General features: G+C 61.8%; 1 protein-coding gene across 1 annotated transcript in view; it reads right to left on the reverse strand.

Moving 5' to 3' along the window:
- The window catches only part of LOC102457791 (rho GTPase-activating protein 39-like), a 67,902-nt gene that overhangs the window by 29,952 nt on the left and 13,054 nt on the right, over positions 1-24,896 (reverse strand). Inside the window, exon 2 of the mRNA XM_075901474.2 lies at positions 12,097-12,432. Coding sequence (XP_075757589.2) covers positions 12,097-12,432 — 336 coding nt within the window. The remainder of the gene's footprint in view (positions 1-12,096; positions 12,433-24,896) is intronic.

The raw sequence follows: 24,896 nt of genomic DNA on the forward strand, positions 1-24,896 counted from the left end.
GCAGCGTCGGAGCCGGGCGAGTGGCAGACGCCAACAGCTGAGCTGTGGCAGTGCCCCAGGCCGGGGTCTCTGGATTCCGGAGCCGGGCAGGGGCGGGGGTGGCCCTGCAGCCGGAGCGCTGAGCAGGAGGCTGCTGCCACCCGCAGTGCTGCAGCCCGGACCAGTCCCCAGTTATCTGGGCTGAGCTGCATGTCGGGTTGTTTTTCCAGGGAAGAGGAAGCCCTGGCTCAGAACACAGCCGGCTGCATCCGGTGTGGGCGGGAGCCGGCCGAGCCACAGGGCTGCTCCAGAAAGTGCCTGGCCTGGGTCTGAGAGGGGCTGCCCTTGGCCTGGGACGGTCACAGAGCAGCCTCCTGCCACGGGGCTCTGGGGCTACCGGCCGCGTCCCTTCCTGCAGCCGAGCTCATCTCAAGGCTTTTCCACGGGAGCCAGAGGCAGAAACGTTCTCCATAGGTTCCGCCGCCGTCCTCCAGCTGTCGACGCCTGGCAGGGGCTGGGGAGGCTGAGTTGGGGGATTTCCCCACCCCTGCCCAGCGCCCCCCAGCTGTAAGCGAGGCCAGGGGCTCACTCGTCCTCCCAGGAATCCGGGTTCACTTTCCCGCTGCCCGGCAGAAGGGCGCGTGTCTGACCCGGGAGCAGCGTCCTGCTAGCCACAGTGGCAGGGCAGGAGCCATGGGTCTGTGCTTCTACAGGGACCCCTTCTGTGGGGCCCCCCGCCCTGCCCCCGGCTCCCCGGAAACGTGAGGGCATCGGAAACGGGAAGGACTTTGCTCCCACGACCCCAGCGGTTCCACCCACCGAAGCAGAGCGGGCCCGTGGCACGTGGCCAAGGGGCATCGACTGTAAAGGAAGCGCTGCATCCGCGTGCTGCCACACCCAGCCCCTCGCGGCCCCCGCAGGGCGGGCTGCTGGGCCCTTGGTGAGAGAGGGACTGAGCGGGAAGCACGCGGCGTTTCACAGGCCCTGGGCTGCGCTGTCCGGCCCCGAGACCTGCTGGGCCTGGGGGGGAGGTAGATCTGGAGGCGCTTGCTCATCCCAGAGCCTTCCCATTTGCCTACTTGATGACAGGCAGAAACGCCCCCTGCAGGGCGGGCCACAGGCTTTGCCAGGCCCTGGCCACTGTGGGGGCCACGACTCCAGGCCCCGGAAGGAACAGGGCCTTGGGCAGAGGGGCAGAGCGCGTGGCTCCCCCAGCCCGTCCTCAGCACTGGGACTGGCGCACGGGGCTCTGGTTGTATTGAAAGGGCCTGCAGCTCCAGCCACCGCTGTGACCACAGTAAAAGTGGGGTGGCCGGAGCCCCGGGCCCTTTGAAATCGCCAGGTCCCCGGGTAACACCCCCCCCACGACGGCCCTGGCCCCTCGCCAGTAGCCACGTTTCTCCCTGTCTGCCTCTGGGGATGCAGCTTACGGGCTCCCCGGGGCTCTCACGAGCCTTCAGTGCCTGCCTCAGCCACGCGGAGCCCCCAGCGAGCACAGAGCCGCCAGAGCCTGACGCCAGTTCTAGAGCCAATGGCTCACGTCCGCACCCTGCTCCTGCTCGTCGACTGCCCGGTTAAACGGTGCCGCTCCGACATCCCTACGCCGGCCCGCCTCTTCCCGCCGACGCTGCCAGCCCCGCCTGGCGTGCTCCCTCCGTTTGCAGCAGGCCGACACATCCAGCGCGCCGGCTCTTGTGCACGGCATGCGAGTTGAGCCCGCCGGCTGCGGAGCGAGGGGGAGTCTCGCGCCAGGACGAGCTGAGCCCGCCGGCCGCGGAGCGAGGAGGAGTCTCGCGCCAGGACGAGCTGAGCCCGCCGGCCGCGGAGCGAGGGGGAGTCTCGCGCCAGGAGGAGCTGAGCCCGCCGGCCGCGGAGCGAGGGGGAGCCTCGCGCCAGGACGAGCTGAGCCCGCCGGCCGCGGAGCGAGGGGGAGTCTCGCGCCAGGACGAGCTGAGCCCGCCGGCCGCGGAGCGAGGGGGAGTCTCGCGCCAGGAGGAGCTGAGCCCGCCGGCCGCGGAGCGAGGGGGAGTCTCGCGCCAGGACGAGCTGAGCCCGCCGGCCGCGGAGCGAGGGGGAGTCTCGCGCCAGGACGAGCTGAGCCCGCCGGCCGCGGAGCGAGGGGGAGTCTCGCGCCAGAAGGAGCTGAGCCCGCCGGCCGCGGAGCGAGGGGGAGTCTCGCGCCAGAAGGAGCAGAGCCCGCCGGCCGCGGAGCGAGGGGGAGTCTCGCGCCAGGACGAGCTGAACCCGCCGGCCGCGGAGCGAGGGGGAGTCTCGCGCCAGGAGGAGCTGAGCCCGCCGGCCGCGGAGCGAGGGGGAGTCTCGCGCCAGGACGAGCTGAGCCCGCCGACCGCGGAGCGAGGGGGAGTCTCGCGCCAGGAGGAGCTGAGCCCGCCGACCGCGGAGCGAGGGGGAGTCTCGCGCCAGGAGGAGCTGAGCCCGCCGGCCGCGGAGCGAGGGGGAGTCTCGCGCCAGGAGGAGCTGAGCCCGCCGGCCGCGGAGCGAGGGGGAGTCTCGCGCCAGGACGAGCTGAGCCCGCCGGCCGCGGAGCGAGGGGGAGTCTCGCGCCAGGACGAGCTGAGCCCGCCGGCCGCGGAGCGAGGGGGAGTCTCGCGCCAGGAGGAGCTGAACCCGCCGGCCGCGGAGCGAGGGGGAGTCTCGCGCCAGGAGGAGCTGAACCCGCCGGCCGCGGAGCGAGGGGGAGTCTCGCGCCAGGAGGAGCTGAGCCCGCCGGCCGCGGAGCGAGGGGGAGTCTCGCGCCAGAAGGAGCAGAGCCCGCCGGCCGCGGAGCGAGGGGGAGTCTCGCGCCAGAAGGAGCAGAGCCCGCCGGCCGCGGAGCGAGGGGGAGTCTCGCGCCAGGACGAGCTGAACCCGCCGGCCGCGGAGCGAGGGGGAGTCTCGCGCCAGGACGAGCTGAACCCGCCGGCAGCGGAGCGAGGGGGAGTCTCGCGCCAGGAGGAGCTGAGCCCGCCGACCGCGGAGCGAGGGGGAGTCTCGCGCCAGGACGAGCTGAGCCCGCCGACCGCGGAGCGAGGGGGAGTCTCGCGCCAGGACGAGCTGAGCCCGCCGACCGCGGAGCGAGGGGGAGTCTCGCGCCAGGACGAGCAGAGCCCGCCGGCCGCGGAGCGAGGGGGAGTCTCGCGCCAGGACGAGCAGAGCCCGCCGGCCGCGGAGCGAGGGGGAGTCTCGCGCCAGGACGAGCTGAGCCCGCCGGCCGCGGAGCGAGGGGGAGTCTCGCGCCAGAAGGAGCAGAGCCCGCCGGCCGCGGAGCGAGGGGGAGTCTCGCGCCAGGACGAGCTGAGCCCGCCGGCCGCGGAGCGAGGGGGAGTCTCGCGCCAGGACGAGCTGAACCCGCCGACCGCGGAGCGAGGGGGAGTCTCGCGCCAGGAGGAGCTGAACCCGCCGGCCGCGGAGCGAGGGGGAGTCTCGCGCCAGGAGGAGCTGAGCCCGCCGGCCGCGGAGCGAGGGGGAGTCTCGCGCCAGGACGAGCTGAGCCCGCCGGCCGCGGAGCGAGGGGGAGTCCCGCGCCAGGAGGAGCTGAGCCCGCCGGCCGCGGAGCGAGGGGGAGTCTCGCGCCAGGAGGAGCTGAGCCCGCCGGCCGCGGAGCGAGGGGGAGTCTCGCGCCAGGACGAGCTGAGCCCGCCGGCCGCGGAGCGAGGGGGAGTCTCGCGCCAGGACGAGCTGAGCCCGCCGGCCGCGGAGCGAGGGGGAGTCTCGCGCCAGGAGGAGCTGAGCCCGCCGGCCGCGGAGCGAGGGGGAGTCTCGCGCCAGGACGAGCTGAGCCCGCCGGCCGCGGAGCGAGGGGGAGTCTCGCGCCAGGACGAGCTGAGCCCGCCGGCCGCGGAGCGAGGGGGAGTCTCGCGCCAGAAGGAGCTGAGCCCGCCGGCCGCGGAGCGAGGGGGAGTCTCGCGCCAGAAGGAGCAGAGCCCGCCGGCCGCGGAGCGAGGGGGAGTCTCGCGCCAGGACGAGCTGAACCCGCCGGCCGCGGAGCGAGGGGGAGTCTCGCGCCAGGAGGAGCTGAGCCCGCCGGCCGCGGAGCGAGGGGGAGTCTCGCGCCAGGACGAGCTGAGCCCGCCGACCGCGGAGCGAGGGGGAGTCTCGCGCCAGGACGAGCTGAGCCCGCCGACCGCGGAGCGAGGGGGAGTCTCGCGCCAGGAGGAGCTGAGCCCGCCGGCCGCGGAGCGAGGGGGAGTCTCGCGCCAGGAGGAGCTGAGCCCGCCGGCCGCGGAGCGAGGGGGAGTCTCGCGCCAGGAGGAGCTGAGCCCGCCGGCCGCGGAGCGAGGGGGAGTCTCGCGCCAGGACGAGCTGAGCCCGCCGGCCGCGGAGCGAGGGGGAGTCTCGCGCCAGGACGAGCTGAGCCCGCCGGCCGCGGAGCGAGGGGGAGTCTCGCGCCAGGACGAGCTGAGCCCGCCGACCGCGGAGCGAGGGGAGTCTCGCGCCAGGACGAGCAGAGCCCGCCGGCCGCGGAGCGAGGGGGAGTCTCGCGCCAGGACGAGCAGAGCCCGCCGGCCGCGGAGCGAGGGGGAGTCTCGCGCCAGGACGAGCTGAGCCCGCCGGCCGCGGAGCGAGGGGGAGTCTCGCGCCAGAAGGAGCAGAGCCCGCCGGCCGCGGAGCGAGGGGGAGTCTCGCGCCAGGACGAGCTGAGCCCGCCGGCCGCGGAGCGAGGGGGAGTCTCGCGCCAGGATGAGCTGAACCCGCCGACCGCGGAGCGAGGGGGAGTCTCGCGCCAGGACGAGCTGAACCCGCCGGCCGCGGAGCGAGGGGGAGTCTCGCGCCAGGAGGAGCTGAGCCCGCCGGCAGCGGAGCGAGGGGGAGTCTCGCGCCAGGAGGAGCTGAGCCTGCCGACCGCGGAGCGAGGGGGAGTCTCGCGCCAGGACGAGCTGAGCCCGCCGGCCGCGGAGCGAGGGGGAGTCTCGCGCCAGGAGGAGCTGAGCCTGCCGACCGCGGAGCGAGGGGGAGTCTCGCGCCAGGACGAGCTGAGCCCGCCGGCCGCGGAGCGAGGGGGAGTCTCGCGCCAGGACGAGCTGAACCCGCTGGCTGGGGAGCGAGGGGGAGTCTCGCGCCAGGACGAGCTGAGCCCGCCGGCCGCGGAGCGAGGGGGAGTCTCGCGCCAGGACGAGCTGAACCCGCCGACCGCGGAGCGAGGGGGAGTCTCGCGCCAGGACGAGCTGAGCCCGCCGGCCGCGGAGCGAGGGGGAGTCTCGCGCCAGGACGAGCTGAACCCGCCGGCCGCGGAGCGAGGGGGAGTCTCGCGCCAGGACGAGCTGAGCCCGCCGGCCGCGGAGCGAGGGGGAGTCTCGCGCCAGGACGAGCTGAGCCCGCCGGCCGCGGAGCGAGGGGGAGTCTCGCGCCAGGACGAGCTGAACCCGCTGGCTGGGGAGCGAGGGGGAGTCTCGCGCCAGGACGAGCTGAGCCCGCCGGCCGCGGAGCGAGGGGGAGTCTCGCGCCAGGACGAGCTGAACCCGCCGACCGCGGAGCGAGGGGGAGTCTCGCGCCAGGACGAGCTGAACCCGCCGGCCACGGAGCGAGGGGGAGTCTCGCGCCAGGACGAGCTGAGCCCGCCGGCCGCGGAGCGAGGGGGAGTCTCGCGCCAGGACGAGCTGAGCCCGCCGGCCGCGGAGCGAGGGGGAGTCTCGCGCCAGGACGAGCTGAGCCCGCCGGCCGCGGAGCGAGGGGGAGTCTCGCGCCAGGACGAGCTGAACCCGCCGACCGCGGAGCGAGGGGGAGTCTCGCGCCAGAAGGAGCAGAGCCCGCCGGCCGCGGAGCGAGGGGGAGTCTCGCGCCAGGACGAGCTGAACCCGCCGGCCGCGGAGCGAGGGGGAGTCTCGCGCCAGAAGGAGCTGAGCCCGCCGGCCGCGGAGCGAGGGGGAGTCTCGCGCCAGAAGGAGCAGAGCCCGCCGGCCGCGGAGCGAGGGGGAGTCTCGCGCCAGGACGAGCTGAACCCGCCGGCCGCGGAGCGAGGGGGAGTCTCGCGCCAGGACGAGCTGAACCCGCCGGCCGCGGAGCGAGGGGGAGTCTCGCGCCAGGACGAGCTGAGCCCGCCGGCCGCGGAGGCCTAGCATGGCGCGGGGGAGGGGGTGTCTCGCATGCAATTTAGAAAGCTGGCTTTTCAATATTCAACGGTTGTTTTAGGTGTGCCTGTTTGGTGCCAGCGGTGTTTGTGGGAGAAAGGCTTGTGCATGGCACCCCGCTCAACCCTCCCAACAACGTCCCCCCGAGGGGACTCGCTGACGTCGGGGCTCGGTGGGTGTTTACGTCTCAAACAACTCCCTGGCCCAGGAATTGCCCTGGCTCCGGAGCTTGGGAGAGTCGGAGAATCCCAGAGGTGCGGGGCTGGCAGGGCCCTGGGAGCTGGACTTCATTAGCGGGACGACCCCGCCCAGTGAGCGGTCCGGAGGCTCGTCAGGCCCAGCTGTGCCCCTCTGGGTCTGAGCTCCCCAGGCTGGGCGCCCCAGGAGGCAGGGCGGGGGCTTGGCAAGCTGAGAGCTCACTAGGGGTGAGAACAACCCAACGCCCCCAACAGGCACCCCCCCGGGCCGGGGGCAGCGCCCAGCCGGAGTTCCGTCTCCCCTGCGTGCAGGACGAGTCACTGCGGTGCCAGCCGGAGGGGGCAGCTCCCCGTGGCCTGGGCAGCGTTTCCTTCTGTGGCAGAGCCACCCCAGCCCCTGCTGGGGCCTCTCCAGAGGCAGCCCTGCCTTCCTCCTGCTCAGCACCGGCCTCCCGCTCCTGCCAGGCTGCTGGAGCCCGACACAGCTCACGCTCACCCCTGGGGCAGAGCCCTCCGGCCGCCTGGCTCCCTCCAGGGCAGCCTCACCCTCTCAGGGTGTAAGTCCTGGCCCCGGGTCTCTCCTCTCCCTCAGCCCCCTCCCTGGGCAGTGAGGGAAGTGGCGGAGACAGGCCCCCTCCAGCCTTCCCCGCGCCGGGCAGTGGAGCCCATGTGCAGCCCCTGCACCTGACTGCAGCCGCCTGGGGCCCAGCGCTGTCTCCTCCTCCAGGCCCCTTGCCGCCAGCGTGGCTCCTACTTGGCTTTGCCGGCCGAGCTGCTCCTCGCAGGGACGCTGGGGCAGCTGGGCAGGCTCGGGGCCCTGACCGGAGCTGGGCTGGACAAGGAGAACTCACCGGGCTCGCTGAGACCCACGTAGCCACATGCAGGGCAGAGGGCAGCAGGGAAGCCGAGCAACCCCCTGCGCTGTTTCTGGGGGTCAAGGCCTCACTCTCTTGGGTGCAAATATGTCTCTGGTGCCGCACGCGACTGCCAGCAGCGCATCCCAGGGCTCTTGCGAGGGCGCAGGGCGAAGACGCTTGTGTGGTGTCCGGCGGGAGCGCGGGCGGCTCTGGGTCACGCTGGCAATTGCTTGAGAGGCTCCGTGCCAGCGGGGTGCCAGGCAATGCCAGCTGGGCACGGGCTGCGTCTGCCAGCAGCACCGGGCTTGGGCCAGCACCAGGCCGGCTGCTCCTGAGCCGTGTGGCGTTTGCAGGGAATCCTCCTGGCCACTGGGGCCAGGGCCTGCGGCGAGCTCCGGCCCAGGGCTCACACGGCAACATCCAGTCTGTGCCCACGTGCAGTGCGGCCCTGGGCGGCCCCCTTGCAGGACACTGGCCAGGCCTTTCCTAGCCTCCCCCCAGTGCCTACTCTGGAGCCCCAGACGCTGCTTCCCCGGGGTGCAGTCCCAAGGAGGGGCAGGCGCACGTCACTGCCTGGGACACAGGGACGTCCCTCTCCTGGAACCCGCCTGCCGGAGGCCAGCGTCCGGCCCTTCCAGCGCGGCTCCCTGGACTCCGGCTGGGCTCTGCAGCCCTGAGTGAGTGACTCTCAGCAGAGCCAGGGGGTCTGCAGCACAGGAGAGGGCCCCTTCTCGAGGGGCTTTGGGCCCAGAGCCCTGCTCACCGGATGCACACGAGACCTGCAAAGTGCCCAGCCACAGACCCAAGGCAGCTGCAGCACGGAGGCGAGGGGCAGCCGGGGCCAGCCTGCTCTCTGCATGCCGAGAGCAGCTGGCTCTGGAGTGCAGCCTGGCCCGGAGGGTTGGGGCACCTTTCAGCAGGCTTTGTGCAGGCTGCTAGCTACCCCATCGGACCATCAGCCGTCGCCAGGAGGGCAGTGCCAGAGACTCTCCATCGGGGCCACGCCTGGGGATCAGCAGAAGGTCCCTGAGCCGCAGCCCCCATCAGAGCTGCAGCACTTCCCCATGGCTGCCCCACAACAGCACAGAGCCCTGCCCTAGGCTACTCCAAGGCAATGAAAGAGAAGGGGAAGGGCCGGCTCAGTGGAAGGGGCCAGACACCCCAGAGCAGCTGAAATGGGAAACAAGGCCACCCTTGTGCTTGGCTTGGCTGGGCTGCAAGAGGCCCACGCCCACTGGCCTTGCCCCAGAGCTGGGCGTGTGAGAGGAAGGTGCTGGTGAGCTGGCCAGCAGAGCCAGCCAGACTGTGCAGCCCGCGTGTTTAGGAGGGCTAGCGCCGAGTCCCCAGCTTTTGGCCCAGTGATTTCAGTCTAGGCAGGGCACAACAGGAGTTTTGCCCCAGGAAATGCGGTTTTAGGCAAGGCCCTGACCAGCGTTTCCTCTGAGCTATGTGCCTGCGCGGCCGCGCACTGCAAATGTTAGGACCGCCCATGTCATTTTAAGAGCTGCACAGCAGCATTCACCATTCCCCTTCCTGCTGGAACGGAGGGTGAGTGGTGGGGGTGGCAGCAGCTGGCAGCCTGGTGGGTTCCTGGCAGTGGTCAGCTGCCCTTTTGCTCCACCTGGTGCCAGCGCACGTGCGCTGAGACTGCCCCAGCTGGAATGGGGCTTGTGCGGCTGCTGCTTTACTCCAGCTGGAGCCGGGGCCACCCACAGAGACTGGGACCGTGGTACTGAAAATAGCACCCAGGGAAGCCTCTGCTCCAGTCCCGGCACGCAGTCTCCCCAGGAGCAGCAGGGGCTGGGGACCACAGTACTGAAAATAGTGTCACAGCCCAGCTCCAACCCCACAAACTGCTTCCCACGTCGAAGGCAGAAAGTGAGGGAAGGGGCAGGGGGAGACCTAAGGGCTGTGTCTACACTGGCAAGTTATTCCGGAAAATCAGCTGCTTTTCCGGAAAAACTTGCCAGCTGACTACACTGGCCGCTTGAATTTCTGGAAAAGCACTGACGATCTAATGTAAAATCATCAGTGCTTTTCCGGAAAAACTATGCTGCTCCCGTTCGGGCAAAAGTCTTTTTCTGGAAAACTGTTCCAGAAAAGGGCCAGTGTAGATAGCACAGCAGTGTTTTCTGCAAAAAAGCCCCGATCGCGAAAATGACTATCAGGGCATTTTTGTGGAAAAGCGCGTCTACATTGGCCACGGACGCGTTTCCAGAAAAAGTGCTTTTCCGGAAGAGCGTCCTGCCAATCTAGACGCGCTTTTCCAAAAATGCTTTTAACGGAAAACTTTTCCGTTAAAAGCATTTCCGGAAAATCATGCCCGTGTAAACGTAGCCAAGGAGAAGGGGGGTGAGGAGAGGAAGGGGCTTGTGCTGAGGGGAGAGGAGGGGCCCAGGGCATGAGAAGAAAAGGGAAGGCACCAAGGGGCAGGGTAGAAGAGAGACAAATGCCGGGGTGGGGAGGGGAGGGAGAGCAAGAGGAGACAATGAGGAAAAGGGCAGGAGAGGAGAGGGGAGGGAAGTTATCAGTGGAGGTGCAAAGGGGAGGGGACAGGGTGATGCTGGGAGAGGAGACGAGGGCCAATGGGGAGGAAGAGAAGAGGGGAGCAGTGGGTGTCCAGAGAAGAGAGATGGGCACGAGGAAAGTCGTGTGTGTGGGTGGAGAGGGGCGTGAGGCGAACTGGGGCAGAGGGTGGTGAGGGGGTGGGCAGCAAGGAGGAAGAGGGCACGGGGGGCAGGTGTCGGGAGGGCAGGGACAGTGAGGGAAGGGGGAGGCACCTGGAGGGTGCAGGGCTAAGGGAAGGTGCAGGTCCCGGGGGATTGTGGGGGTGAAGCAGATGGGCAAACACAGGGAGGGGAGGGACGGTGTCACTGGGTGCCCGGAGAAGAGGGGTGGCCAGAGGGGAGAGAGAGGGGCTAGGAGAGGGGATCAGGAAGGGGGTGGGCACAGGGGGAAGGGAAGGGCAGGTGCAGGGGTCAAGGAGGATGGGGAGGAGGGGCAGGTCCCAGGAGGGCTGAGGGGCGTGAGAAGGACAGGAGCCAGGACAGCACAGGAGGTGAGAGATGGGCTCCAGGGGAGCAGACGGGGGGGGGGGGAGACACGGCAGCAGAGGGAGAGGTTGAGAAGATACTTCGATTTGTTAAGACCCTGGGTCCCAGCAGGCGCCCGCGCCCTCAATACCGGTGCACCAGACACAGCTCTCTCACTCCGCTCATGGGTGGAAAATCTTGGGGGGAACCCTGGCCCTGACCAAGCGCCCGGCTGGCTGATTGTGAGGACCTGGGACAGCACTGCCAGCTCTGCCGACCCCACGGCTCACGGAAAAGTCCCGGATTTTGCAGGGAAAAGCCCCTTGGACCATATCCGCTCCCTCCCCTGCATGTCCTGCCACATGGTGCGGCCGCCACCCGCTAGTGCAGCCACCCAGGGAGGGGACACCCTGCCAGGCCGGCCCTGTGCCTGCCGACGGGAATGACACTGAGCCAGGAGTCAGGAGACATGGCTCTGCTCCCAGTGCCACTCCAGACGTCCTAGAGGACTTGCTTCGCAAGCGGGGACTTGCCCGCCTGTCTCTCCACGCTCCCGAGCACAGGGCCCAAGAGCCATGCCGGCCATGCCTCCTTGGCAGTCTCTTCCCGCCCAGTGTGTGAGGAGCACCAGGTGCACAGCAGGGAGACGGGCTGTGGGACGCAGGGCCGGGCCGTTGGACGCAGGGCCAGGCAGAGGGACGCAGGGCCGGGCAGAGGGACGCAGGGCCGGGCTGTGGGACGCGGGGCCAGGAAGTGGGGCGCAGGGCTGGGCTGTGGGATGCAGGGCCGGGCCGGGCCGGGCCGGGGGACGCAGGGCCGGGCCGGGGGACGCAGGGCCAGGAAGTGGGGCGCAGAGCCGGGCAGAGGGACGCAGGGCCGGGCAGAGGGACGCAGGGCCGGGCTGTGGGACGCAGGGCCAGGAAGTGGGGCGCAGGGCTGGGCCGTGGGATGCAGGGCCGGGCCGGGGGACGCAGGGCCGGGCCGGGGGACGCAGGGCCAGGAAGTGGGGCGCAGAGCCGGGCTGTGGGATGCAGGGCCGGGCCGGGGGACGCAGGGCTGGGCAGCGGGATGCAGGGTCGGCAGAGAGACACAGGGCTGGGCAGAGGGACGCAGGGCCGGGCCGGGGGACGCAGGGCCGGGCAGCGGGATGCAGGGCCGGCAGAGAGACACAGGGCTGGGCAGAGGGATGCAGGGCCGGGCCGGGGGACGCAGGGCCGGGCAGCGGGATGCAGGGCCGGCAGAGAGACACAGGGCTGGGCAAAGGGATGCAGGGCCGGGCCGGGGGACGCAGGGCCGGGCAGCGGGATGCAGGGCCGGCAGAGAGACACAGGGCTGGGCAGAGGGATGCAGGGCCGGGCCGGGGGACGCAGGGCCGGGCAGCGGGATGCAGGGCCGGCAGAGAGACACAGGGCTGGGCAAAGGGATGCAGGGCCGGGCCGGGGGACGCAGGGCCGGGCAGCGGGATGCAGGGCCGGCAGAGAGACACAGGGCTGGGCAGAGGGATGCAGGGCCGGGCCGGGGGACGCAGGGCCGGGCCAGGGGACACAGAGCGAGAACTGGCCAGATCCCCACAGGAAACCAACTTGCCTGTCACCAAACGGGTTCCTGGGAGTGAAGGAAACTTACTAGCCCCCCGGCTTGTGCCTGTGACCTCTGCCCTGCTCCCTGGCAGCCCCTAGGCTGTGAGCAGGGCCTGGGCAGGCGGCAGGAAAGCGACCTGCCAGCCCCCAAGCGGCTTGGCCCTCAGGTTAGGTCCCGCCCGGCCCCCGGCCCCGGAGCTGGCAGCTGCGACCAGCTCAGCGTTTCCTGGCAGCTGCTCCCCCGGGCAGCCAGGTGCCCCACAAGGGGAGCAAAGGATTCCCCCGCGCTCCCCTCAGACCCAACCCCGGCCTTGCAGCCCTGCCAGCTGGCCGGCCCTCTCCCCAGGCGGGGCCCTCGCTCCGGGGCAGCACAGGACTCCTACCTTCCCGGGTCTGGCCTCCTCTCTGCACTGCTCCTCGCGCCCTCCTGTGGCAGGGCCCTGTGGCTGGGGCTGCTTCCCCCTGCGCCTTTCCTGGCCTGCAGCTGGGCCAGCGGCACGATGTCGCAGCCCTGGGGCCGGTGCCAGACCGTCTGCCGGGAGGTGGCGTTGTAGTAGTAGAAGCGGCTGCTGTTTGGGTCGAAGAGCTCCCACCACTGCGTGTGGTCGGCCTGGCGGACCCGGCGCTCGGGCGGGGGCTCCCAGCCGCACTCCCCGGTGGCCAGGTTGACGTACATTCGCTCCCCGGAGCGGGGCTCCAGCAGCTCCACCCAGTCCGAGCTGCAGGAGCAAAGGAAAGCAGAGTCAGGCTGGGCCGGGTCACGGGGCGGCCGCCCGCTCACTCCCGCACCGGTGGTTCAGACCCCACTGCAGAGGGCCTGTGCCTGTGCTTGCCACACGAGGGATTGGCCTTGGGGCTCCTCGTACTGCTCTGTGCTCAGAGGGCAGGACTGGTTCGAGGGCTTTTCCTCCACCCACACCCAGAACAGCTACCTCTTCCGAACCCCGGGAGGGGAGGCTAGCCCCACTGTTCGGGGGCCAAGTCCGGATGTAAAATCCCAGGGCGTCAGTTACTGATGAAATGTTGCACAGGCAGCTGAATGGGGGATCTAAGTATGGGGGGCTTGTTGGGGGTCTGGGTTCAACAGTATTGGGGCTCAGCAGGGGTGTGGGGTGGGGATCCAGGTGAGGGGTGTCTCTGGGTGGATGGGGGAGCAGCTCTCTGTACAGGGGGAAGGGGAGTTGGCAGCGCTTCCTCCAGCCAGAGGAGAAGTCACACAGCCCCACGTGGCGGGCAGGGAAGAGGAAGTACCGTTCACCCAAGCCCGGACTTGCACCTGAGCCCAGCTGAGTGCAGGAGCCACCAGCCCAGCGCCCATCTCCTCCTGCTAGAGAACACGCCTGGGGAGCCGGCGGGAAGCTGCAGGGGACGGCAGTGGGTGCCAGGGGACAGACTGAGCCTTTCTCCAGTGCAGCTAAACCTGCTGCCAGCTGCCTCTGGGTCGCTGCACGTGGGCTAAGAGCTGCCGCATTGCTGGCTGTTCGGCTGTGGGCTGGAGCCGGCTCTAGGAGCTGCTGAGGTGGGAGGATCCCAGAGCTCCAACTGCAGCCCCAGCCTAAGCTCTGCCCCACCCTCGCCCCACAAGCCTCAGCCAGCTGGCGGCCAGTGGCAGGCGTCTCACTGCAAGGGAGACGGACCTTGAGTTACTGAGATGACAGTGGCGAGCGGGGACTCAGCCACACAATCACTGCGCGTGTAACTGACACAGAACCTGGCCGTCTTAGAGGCGCCAGCTGTTTTCAGAGGAGGACCCCGCAAAGAGAGACAGAAATCCCAGAGCGTCTCAGAGCAAGAATGGAAAGTTATGCATCTGAGGCAGTGTCCCTTTTAAACACATGGCATTAGTGAAACAATGGCCTTCTGTCTCATGCAGCGTAAAGCCTGCCAGTCATTGATAAGCCAAGACACAGAGCCTCTTGACAACACAGACGAGCTGCTGTTCTGCAGCTGGGGAAGGACCTGGCTATTTCTCCACCAGCAACGTCCACAAGATTCTGGTGGTTAAATGCATCAAAGGTAACTCACAATGTGCCAATCTCTCTCACTCTTCAGGCAATCTCTCGGGTCGCAGCTGTTCCTGTCTGATTTGTTACAACAATTAAGTAGGAACAAATGCAGATGCGCCCTTGAAAGTCTCAAGTGTCCACACCAAGGAAAGTGATAGAAATGTAGCCATGTTAGTCTGGTGTAGCTGAAACAAAATACAGGACTCTGTAGCACTTTAAAGACTAACAAGATGGTTTATTAGATGATGAGCTTTTGTGGGCCAGACCCACTTCCTCAGATCAAATAGTGGAAGAAAATTGTCACAACCATATATACCAAAGGATACAATTAAAAAAATGAACACATATGAAAAGGACAAATCACATTTCACAACCGAAAGGGGATGGGTGGGGGGGAAGGTAAATGTCTGTGAACTAATTATATTAGAGGTGATAATTGGGCAAGCTATCTTTGTAATGGATTAGATAATTAATGTCTTTGTTTAAACTTAGGCGTAAAGTGTCGAATTTAAGCATGAATGACAGTTCAGAGAATTCTCTTTCAAGAATCACAAAGAAAAAACAGTTTCTTGCCATTTCAACCAGAAAGGACATTATCTCAACGACTTGATTACCTGCATCCTGCTTCAAAGACCTTTTAAGACCACACTTCTATTGGCCTTGTGGGTTCCAGTTCTGTGTCATTAAATAGATCCAGAGAGACGGTGACGGTACATCGCGCTGCCTTGTACATCTGGACAAGTTTAGAGCCTCTCTTTCCTCTCCTAGTCTGTAAAACTTATGGTGGGCTTGGTAGTTTCTAGCTTACACTGCTTCATGCTCAGTACAAATTGAAACATTTGCGGGTAGCTGGCTGCAAGTGTAGAGTCAACCTTCCCGAGAGACCGTGGGAAACGAGAAATTACTCTGGGTTTCAGGCAAACACACAGGGGCCAATGGTGGTTCATGACGAGGTGTTGTGGAAATGTAGGATAGCTGTTTCTCCTGAGAACAGGACGGTTGCAGACAAGTTCTCTTCATTTTCATTTTATTGCAAGTGTCAAAGACTTCTCTGCCACACTCTGCTCTGCCTTCTTGGAAGTAGGGATGTGAAAAGTTAACCAGTTAACTTACTGGTTCCAGTTAATCAGTGGGGGCTGCTGCAGCTGCCCCCTGCCTGCTCCCCTTAAATAGGTTAACCAGGTAACTTATTTACCAGGATTTTATACCCCCGCTTGGAAGCACCTTCAGCCAGTCTGACTCAGTACTCTGTGCTTTTCTATTTGAACACACTCAGCAGTAGAAGCAGGGACACCTTTACCCCTGCATGGGCAGATACCTATGGCCATTAGCAACTCAGTTCCCATAAGAAGGGCCAGACAGGGTCACCCCAAAGGCCCATCTAGCCCTGTGTCCTGTCTGCTGACAGCAGCCAAGGCCAGGTGCCCCAGAGGGAGCGAACAGAACCGGGAAGGATCCAGGGATCACCCCGTCGCCCATTCCCAGTCTCTGACACACAGAGGCCAGGGTCCCCATCCCTGCCCAGCCTAGCTAATAAGTATGCTGAACCTACCCTCCATGAATGTATCTAGTTCCCGTTTGACCAATCGCACTGTAGTCGTGTCAATGCCGACTCCTCTGATGCTTCCCCTGATTCCCCCTCCCCTGCTGGCGCTGGGTCTGTAGGTGTGAGCCCGTGTGCAGGACGAACCGGGGGGCAAAGAGCTCCAGTCCCTTCCTTACATGCCCATTGTGCTACCTAGGCCAGTTCAACTCTGTGGTTCCTGTGGCTGGTCCAGGGGGCTGGAGTCTGCCTCTGCGTGGAAGCCCTGGACCCAAGCCAGAAGCCACGGCCCGGGACAAGAGGATCTGCACGCTCAGGACCTGGGAAGAATCAAGCTGCTAGGGAAGCGCCTTCTTTCCAGCACGCTCGTTCAGCAAAACTGAGCCCCGTGTTCTCGTTAAGCGCTACGGCTGCCAGAGCTACCAGCAAAGCGTGGGCCCAGCCAGCCACCCAAGGGGCTCCGGCCCATCGGGACCTCGCCAGAGTTCCATGACAAGAGCCAGGGCCCGCTCTCCAAGGCGGCAGGGGAGCTCTGGGGCGTCTGTCCCACGGGTTGGACACGCCGAGATTCGGAAATCCTGGCCAGGGGAGCCCTTGAGGGCTTCCTGCCTCTAAGGTTCGGAGATGCGCTCTGGCACCATGGCTTTCCACGGCACTCGCCGGGTGCCAAACGGCTTCAACTGAGCCACGTGCTGAGCAAGGGGCCAGTCGGCAGCGCTGGGCTGCCTGGGAACCCAGGTGTCTGGGGTCGCACTAGACCCTCTTGTGGGCAATGGCAGGTCTCTTCTCTCAAACCAGCCGAAAGCCTTCCCCTTCCCTGCCTCCGGGGAGGGGCTGGTGAGCCCCAGGCGCTTGCACTGTTGGCCAGAAGCAGACTGGGCTTCCTAACCCACGCCCCAGCTCAGCTCCCCCGGATGCCACTGCAGGATGCCACTGGATCTCCTGTCCAGCCTGATGTGCAGTGATCCTGGCCCCAAGCGAGGCCGCTGCCCACCTGCAGAGACGGGTTATTAACAGCCCGGACGCTCCGCTGCAGCTGGGACAGCTTCCCGGCTGCATCTCGGCAGCGTCAGTTATGGGACAGCAGGGCCCCGAGAAGAACCAGCCTGTCCTCCAGGGTTATTGCCGGACAAAAGACTAAATGGCAAAGAACACGCAGCGCAGCCTGGACCCTCTGGCTCAGCATCGCACCTCTGCTGATCAGCTCAGACCACCGGTCTCTCCAGCACCACGGCTCTCCTTCTGATGCCCCTTCCGTGCGGACCCTACAGACACCCAGTCCCACTGCAGCAGACACGAGCCTCCTTTCAACTTCCTTCTCCGAATTAACCCACGCTGGTAAGAACGCCACTGCCCACCGGCGCTCACGGGTATCGATGGGACATGAATATTACACACCCTAGGGACGGTTAGTCAGTTAACTGGCTAAAACGTAGGAGGGCCAGCGGCAGGAACCAGCAGCTCCCAGCCTCCCCGCGCGTGGGGCTGCTGTGGCCAGCCTCCCCTTGGGGGGAGGGAGGCAGCAGCCCCATGCAAGGGTTTCCAGCTCCTGCTCCAGTGAGGGTGATACTCACCAGGTAACTGGCTAACCGGTTCCCCATTCACATCTCTAATGCGCGCACAGGCAGTTACTAACCCTCCAAACACACCGGCCACCCGGGTCTCCATGCACGTGACGTCAGCACTCTGTGGAGATGGAAAACCCTTAAGAACATCGGAACGGCTGATCGGAACGGCCAGAGCGACGGCCCATCCAGCCCAGTGGCCTGTCTGCCCACAGTGGCCAGTGCCAGATGCCCCAGAGGGAGGGAACAGAACTGGAAATCCTCACATGACCCCTCCCCGGTCGCCCATTCCCAGCCTCTGGCAAGCGGACACTAGGGCACCCTCCCCACCCAGCCTGGCCAATAGACAGTGACCGGCCCGTCCTCCATGGACTGACCCAGTTCTTTTCCAAAGAGCCTCCCACAAAACCCACTGCCCAGCCTCTGCCAGAGCATGGAACGGCAAAATGGTCCTTCCAGCACATCTCCAGCCAAAGGCCACTGTCAGAACGCAGGGCAGCCCTCACCTAGGTCTCACACCCAGACTGCGGCTGCCGCCTCTCTCAGGCCTCCCCTCTGACGCGTCAAGCACAAAGCTCTCCACTGGCTTCACCTAGCACTGCACCCGACAGCCTCCCTCAGGCAGCAGCCAGCACGGGTGCTGGGGAGCAGGGGAAAGACCTGGCGCGGCTGCTCCAGCCCTTCAGAAGATTGGCCTGTGCTCTGCACCGAGGAGCTCCACACAGCAGCGTGGGCAATCAATGGGCAGTACCAACATGCCACGAGGGGCCACCAAGTCGTGCAGCACTGCCACAGAATGGGGCCCAGATCTGCTCCAGCGAGGGACTCCAGGCAGGGAAAGACACCATTCAATGGCTGCTTCCGGGTGCAGCTAGTCCTGGAAACGCACTTCGTGGGTCAGTCCGGGGGAGCACAGGCTCTGGTCCAAGAGGTGAAGCTAGCGGAACCCTTGGTGACAGTGACCACAGTGTAATTACATGGAACATTTCACGTCTGAACCATGGAAGAGGCGGCTGCTGGTTCCACAGAAATGCAAAGGAACAAGAGAGGCTTGCAAGCTGCACGGCCCATGAAACCAATGCTGCCGAGGCCGAACAGGAGGGTAAAGGAGACCAAAAGACCTTCCCCAAGGACGATGTTATGAAGGCCAAGAGTGAGAAATTCATGATGGACGGGTCCCTCTGTGGCTAGCAGACAAGATGGGCAGGGAGACAGAGCCATGCTCCAAGTGACCATATGCCTCTTACTACCCCAGGCTGAGGGAGGACAACAGGGAAAGGATCTCTCAGGAAATTGCCTCTTCTGTTCACTCCTCTGGACTAGGGATGTTAGACAGCGAGTACCTGAACAGTCGTGGAACCGCAGCCAATCAGAGGCAGCAGTGCAGGGTGGCCAGAGGACCTGGGCCACGAGAGGAGCCCGTTTAAAAACCAGCTCCCTGCACAGACCAGCTGCTGCCTCTGATACTGGGGGGTGGGGGATGCTTGTAGTGGACAGGACTAACCGATGAGCCCAGGCTTAGTCGTCTACATGCTGACATCCCTTCTGGGGCACCAGGCACAGCCACTGCCAGAGACAGGACACTGGGCTGAGCCAGTCTGGCCGTCGTAATGTTCCATGTTTCCTGGGCCCAGAACTCGCCCATCCGCACGGCTCCATCAACGCCACTCACAGTTTGGAACCGACCGTCACGGCGACACGCAGTGACAGGACGCTCCCTGGGAAATATTCCACCCTCTGACAGCACCACCTCACCCGAGCCTCATAAGAACATAAGAACATAACGTAAGAACATAAGAACAGAAGTGGAAGTCCAATCCTAGTGAGATAAATAGAAAGGAACGTAAACACTGTCAAATCAAGCGTAAACATGTAATAAGAAAAGCAAAAAAAGATTTTGAGGAACAGCTAGCCAAAAACTCAAAAAGAAATAACAAAATGTTTTTTAAGTACATTAGAAGCAGGAAGCCTGCTAAAAAACCTGTGGGTCCCCTAGATGATTGAGCTATAAAAAGAGCAATCAAGGACGATAAAGCCATTGCGGAGAAACTAAATGATTTCTTTGCTTCAGTCTTCACAGCTGAGGACGTTGGGGAGATTCCTGAATCTGCACCGTCCTTTGTGGGTGATGAATCTGAGGAACTGTCCCGGATTGAAGTGTCATTAGAGGAGGTTTTGGAACAAATAGAAAAACTTAATGTTAACAAATCTCCGGGACCGGATGGCATTCATCCAAGGGTTCTAAAAGAACTTAAATGGGAAATTGCTGAGCTATGATCTGTGGTTTGTAACCTATCCTTTAAATCGGCTTCCATACCTAATGACTGGAAGGTAGCCAACGTGACACCAATATTTAAAAAGGGCTCTAGAGGCGATCCTGGCAATTACAGATCGGTAAGTCTAACTTCAGTACTGGGCAAATTAGTCGAAACAATAGTAAAGAATAAAATTGTGAAGCATGTAGAAGAACATAATTTGTTGGACAAAAGTCAACATGGTTTCTGTAAAGGGAAATCCTGTCTTACTAATCTGTTAGAGTTTTCTGAAGGGGTTAACAAACATGCAGACAAGGGGGATCCAGTAGATATAGTATACTAAGATTTTCAGAAAGCCTTTGACAAGGTCCCTCACCAAAGGCTCTTGTGTAAATTACATGGCCATGGGATAAGAGGGAAGGTCCTTTCTTGGATTGAAAACTGGTTAAAAGACAGGAAAAAAAGAGTAGGAATAAATGGTAAATTTTCAGATTGGAGAGGGGTAACTAGTGGTGTCCCCCAAGGGTCAGTCCTGGGACCGATCCTTTTCAACTTATTCATAAATGATCTGGAGAAAGGGGTAAGCAGTGAGGTAGTAAAGTTTGCAGATGATACAGAACTCTTTAGGATAGTCAAGACAGAAGCAGATTGTGAGGGACTCCAAGAAGATCTCACCAAACTGAGTGATTGGGCAACAAAATGGCAAATGAAATTTAATATGGATAAGTGTAAAGTAATGCACATCGGGAAAAATAACCCCAACTATACGTACAGTATGATGGGGGCTAATTTGGCTACGACAAATCAGGAAAGAGATCTTGGAGTTATCGTGGACAGTTCTCTGAAAACTTCCACGCAGTGTGCAGCGGCGGTCAAAAAGGCAAATAGGATGCTAGGAATTATTAGGAAAGGGATAGAAAATAAGACCCAGAATATCTTACTGCCCCTGTATAAAACTATGGTACGCCCACATCTTGAATACTGTGTACAGATGTGGTTTCCTCACCTCAAAAAAGATATTTTGGCCTTGGAAAGGGTTCAGAAAAGGGCAACTAAAATGATTAGGGGTTTGGAACGGGTCCCATATGAGGAGAGGTTAAAGTGACTGGGACTTTTCAGTTTAGAAAAGAGGAGACTGAGGGGGGATATGATAGAGGTCTATAAAATCATGAATGGTGTGGAGAGGGCTGATAAAGAAAAGTTATTTTAGTTCCCATAATAGAAGAACTAGAGGACACCAAATGAAATTAATGGGTAGCAGGTTTAAAACTAATAAAAGAAAGTTCTTCACACAGCGTGTAGTCAACCTGTGGAACTCCTTGCCAGAGGAGGCTGTGAAGGCTAGGACTATAATAGAGTTTAAATTGAAGCTGGATAAATTCATGGAGGTTAGGTCCATAAAAGGCTATTAGCTAGGGAATAAAATGGTGTCCTTGGCCTCTGTTTGTCAGAGGCTGGAGAGGGATGGCAGGAGACAAATCACTTGATCATTGTCTTCGGTCCACCCTCTCTGGGGCACCTGGTGTTGGCCACTGTCGGTAGACAGGCTACTGGGCTAGATGGACCTTTGGTCTGACCCAGTACGGCCGTTCTTATGTCAAGCCAGGACTTAAACACCTCTAGGGATGGAGACTCCACTACTTCCCTAGGGAACCCATCCCAGCACTTCCCCACCCGCCTAGGGAAAGAGTTTTTCCTAATGTCCAACCTAGACCTCCCCACCTGCAATTTGAGCCCATTGCTCCCTGTTCTGCCATCTGCCCCCACTGAGAACAGCCTCTCTCCAGCCCCTTTGCAACCCCCCTTTCAGGGAGTTGAAGGCTGCTCTCAAATCCCCTCTCCCCTTCTCTTCTGTAGATTAAATAAGCCCAAATCCCTCAGCCCCTCCTTGTAGGTCATGTGCTCCAGCCCCCTAATAATTTTTGTTGCCCTCTGCTGGTCTTTCTCCATTACATCCAGATCCTTTCTGTAATGGTGGAGTGGGGTGGTGGGGGTGCAGAATTGAAAGCAATACTAGAGATGTGACCTCACCAGAACCGAATAAAGGGGAATAATCACTTCTCTAGATCTGCTGGAAATGTTCCTCCTAATGCAACGTAATATGCCATTAGCCCTCCTGGCTACAAGGGCACCCTGTTGACTCCTATCCAGCTTCTCATCCACTGTAACCCCCAGGTCCTTTTCTGCAGAACTGCTGCTTAGCCATTCGGTCCCGAGCCTGTAACAATGCTTGGGATTCTTCCGTCCCAAGGGCAGGACTCTGCACTTGTCCTTGTTGAACCTCATCAGATTTCTTTTAGCCCAATCCTCTAATCTGTTTAGGTCACTCTGGACCTTATCCCTGCCTTCCAATGTATCTACCTCTCCCCCCAGCTTAGAGTCATCTGCGAACTTGCTGAGGATGCAATCCATTCCCTCAGCCAGGTCATTAATAAAGATGTTGAACAAAACCGGCCCTAGAACCAATCCTTGGGGCACTCTGCTAGAAACCGACCACCAACCAGACATCGAACCGTTGATCACTACCCACTGGGCCCGACCTTCTATCCATCTTTCTATCCATCTTACAATCCATTTATCCAACCCATACTTCCTTAACTTGCTGGCAAGACTATTATGGGAGACTGTATCAAAAGCTTTGCTAAACTCAAGGTATGTCACATCCATTGACTTTCCCGTGTCCATGGAGCCAGTTCCCTCATCATAGAAGATAATCAGGTTGGTCAAGAATGACTTGCCCTTGGGTGAATCCATGTTGATTATTCCTGATCATTTTCCCCTTTTCAAAATGCTTCGAAACATCAAAGTGATGTTTCCAGGGACTGAGGAAAGGCTGACTGGTCTGTAGTTCCCTGGATTGTCCTTCTTCCCTTTTTTAAAGATGGGCACTACATTTGCCTCTTTTAAGTCATCCAGGATCTCTCCCGATCTCCAAGGGTATGTCTAGACTACCACCCTAGTTCGAACTAGGGTGGTTAATGTAGTCATTCGAAGTTGCAAATGAAGCCCGGGATTTAAATATCCTGGGCTTCATTTGCATCTTGCTGGGCGCCGCCATTTTTAAATCCCCGTTAGTGCGGACTCCGTGCCCGCAGCTACACGCGGCACACCTCCACGAGGTGTAACAGTAGTTCGAATTAGAAAGCCTAATTCGAACTACCTACTCCGTGCCGCATGTAGCCGCAGGCACGGAGTCCGCACTAACGGGGATTTAAAAATGGCGGCGCCCGGCAAGATGCAAATGAAGCCTGGGATATTTAAATCCCGGGCTTCATTTGCAACTTCGAATGACTACATTAACCACCCTAGTTTGAACTAGGGTGGCAGTGTAGACATACCCCAAGAGTTTTCAAAGATAATGGCCAAAGGCTCCTCAATGACATTTGCCAACTCCCTCAGTAACCTCGGATGCATTAAGTCTGGACCCATGGATTTGTGTATGTTTAGCTTTTGTAAATAGTTCCTAACCTGTTCTTTCTCCACCAAAGGCTGCCCACCTCCTTCTCATACTGCATTGCCAAAGCTGACTTTGTCTGTGAAGACAGAGGCAAAGAAAGCTTTGGTTACTTCAGCTTTCCCCACATCATCTGTCACTAGGTTACCTCCCTCAGCCAGTAAGGGCTCCACACCCTCCCCAATCACCCTCTTATTGCTAACATGCCTGTAGAAACCTTTCTTGTTCCTCTTTGCATCCCTTGCTGGCTGCGATTCCAATTGTGCTTTCGCCTTCCTGATAACTCCCCTGCATTCTCAAGCAAAATATTTATACTCCTCCCTAGTCATCTGTCCAAGTTTCCACTTCTTGTAAGCTTCCTTTTTGTATTTAAGCTCAGCAAGGATTTCCCCGGTAAGCCAATCTGGTCGCCTACCATTTTTGCTTTTCTTACTGAGCACTGTGATGGTTTCTTCCTGTGCCTTTAATAAGCCTTCTTTAAAATACTGCCAGCTCTCCTGGACTCCTTTCCCCTTCAAGTAAGCATCCCAGGGGATTCTGCCCATCAGGTCTCTGAGGGAGTCAAAGTCTGCTCTTTTGCTACTCTCCTTTCTTCCTTTGGTCTGGATCCTGAAATCTACCATCTCATGATCACTGCTTCCTAAGTTGTCACCCACCTCTACTTCCCCTACTAGTTCCTCCCTGTTTGTGAGCAGCAGGTCAAGCTGCGCATGGCCCCTGGTCGGTTCCTTCAGCACTTGTGCCAAGAAGTTATCCCCAACATTCTCCAAAAACTTCATGGATTGTCTGTGTACTGCCGTATTGGTCTCCCAACAGATGTCAGGGTGGTTAAGGTCCCCTATGAGAATCAGGGCCTGCGATCTGGAAGCTTCTCTCAGTTGTCTGAAGAAAGCCTCGTCTACCTCATCCACCTGATGCGGTGGTCTATAGCAGACACCAACCACAGCATCACCCCTGTTGCTTCCACCTCTAAACTTAACCCATAGACACTCAACAGGCTTTTCTCCTTCTACATACTGGAGCTCCGAGCGATCATACTGCTCTCTGACACACAGTGCAACTCCTCCTCCTTTTCTCCCCCGCCTGTTCTTCCTGAACAGTCTATACCCTTCCATGACAGTGCTCCAGTCATGCGAATCATCCCACCAAGTCTCCATTATTCCAATCCAATTAAACCAGGCAGCGCTCTCCACACGCTCAACTGCACAAGAGGAAAGCTGGATTCTTCTTTTGTAACATCTCACAGTCGAGCAGCCACGGACTGAGCACTCATCCCCATTCCTATTTTAAATAGCGGCTGGATCCCGGCTTGGCGGGGAACCTCCAAATATGCATAAGTGATGCAGAACTGCTCTGCGGAGCACAGAAGGGAAGTCAATGAGCAGGTCTGGGTGCAGCTTTTTTCCATTTCACTGTGGACACCCGTTAGCATTTGCGGGCATCAACTGCAGTTGGTGTCCTCTCCAAGAGCCGAGCACACCCCTCTCCCACGCAGCCCTCCCCCGCAAAGGTCCCACACCGCTGGAAGGGGAGGCAAGGCCAGGTGAGCGCAGCGTGGATATGGCATTTTGTATCCTCATCCGTATCTGCAGGAGGAGCCGCAACTACCGGCAGACGTGCAGGGAGGGCTCAGAAGACCAGCACTGCGGTGGGGCTGCGTGCGCAAGGCAGAATTCCCTCCAAGTTCTTACCACTGGCTCGGCACGAGCCCCGTGCCAGGCGCTGGCTGCATGCACAGGGCCCTGGGCTGCGGGCGCACCCTGCACTGCCAATGACACAGAGCCAGCACGCTTTACCTGTTGCAAAGCAAACCAGCTCCACTCCGCTTCCACTGGAAAGCCAAGCACCGCAGGGACCAGCAGCAGCTTGCCGCTGGGCCTGAAGGAAAGGGCTCGCTCCCCTTTTCCTGCACCAGGCTGTGAAGCTGCAGACAGAGGACGCTCTGCACTTCGGTGGGGCGTCTCCAGGAAGGACACCAAGCGCTCGTCCCCCCTCCCAGCTGGCGAGAGCAGCCTCCGGGGCGCAGTGCAGTAGCCTCTCATTCCCATGCCAGACCCAGGGTGGGCGCCTCCTGGACCAGACTGAGCCTTCCCCGGGGCTCTGCAGACAAAGGAAGCCACCCCCAGCTCTCAGTGAGGAGAATCCAGCTGCCACCTCTGCCTTGGGCCGGGGCCCGCGCCTCGCAGTGCGAATGGGCCCCGCCGTGCTGCTGACTCACAGGCTGAAAGCAGAGGCAGAGGGACTGTGCCCAGGGAGCTAAGGGCAGCCAGGTCGTTCAACCGGGGCAGCGCGTCCTGCGGCTGATACTGCGCGCAGACCCACCCCGCCTGGCAGTGGGCCCCCCAGAACGTGCAGCCTGG

This window comes from Pelodiscus sinensis, chromosome 17 (assembly GCF_052426305.1).
Source record: "Pelodiscus sinensis isolate ZL-2025 chromosome 17, ASM5242630v1, whole genome shotgun sequence".
Classification (NCBI taxonomy): domain Eukaryota; kingdom Metazoa; phylum Chordata; order Testudines; family Trionychidae; genus Pelodiscus; species Pelodiscus sinensis.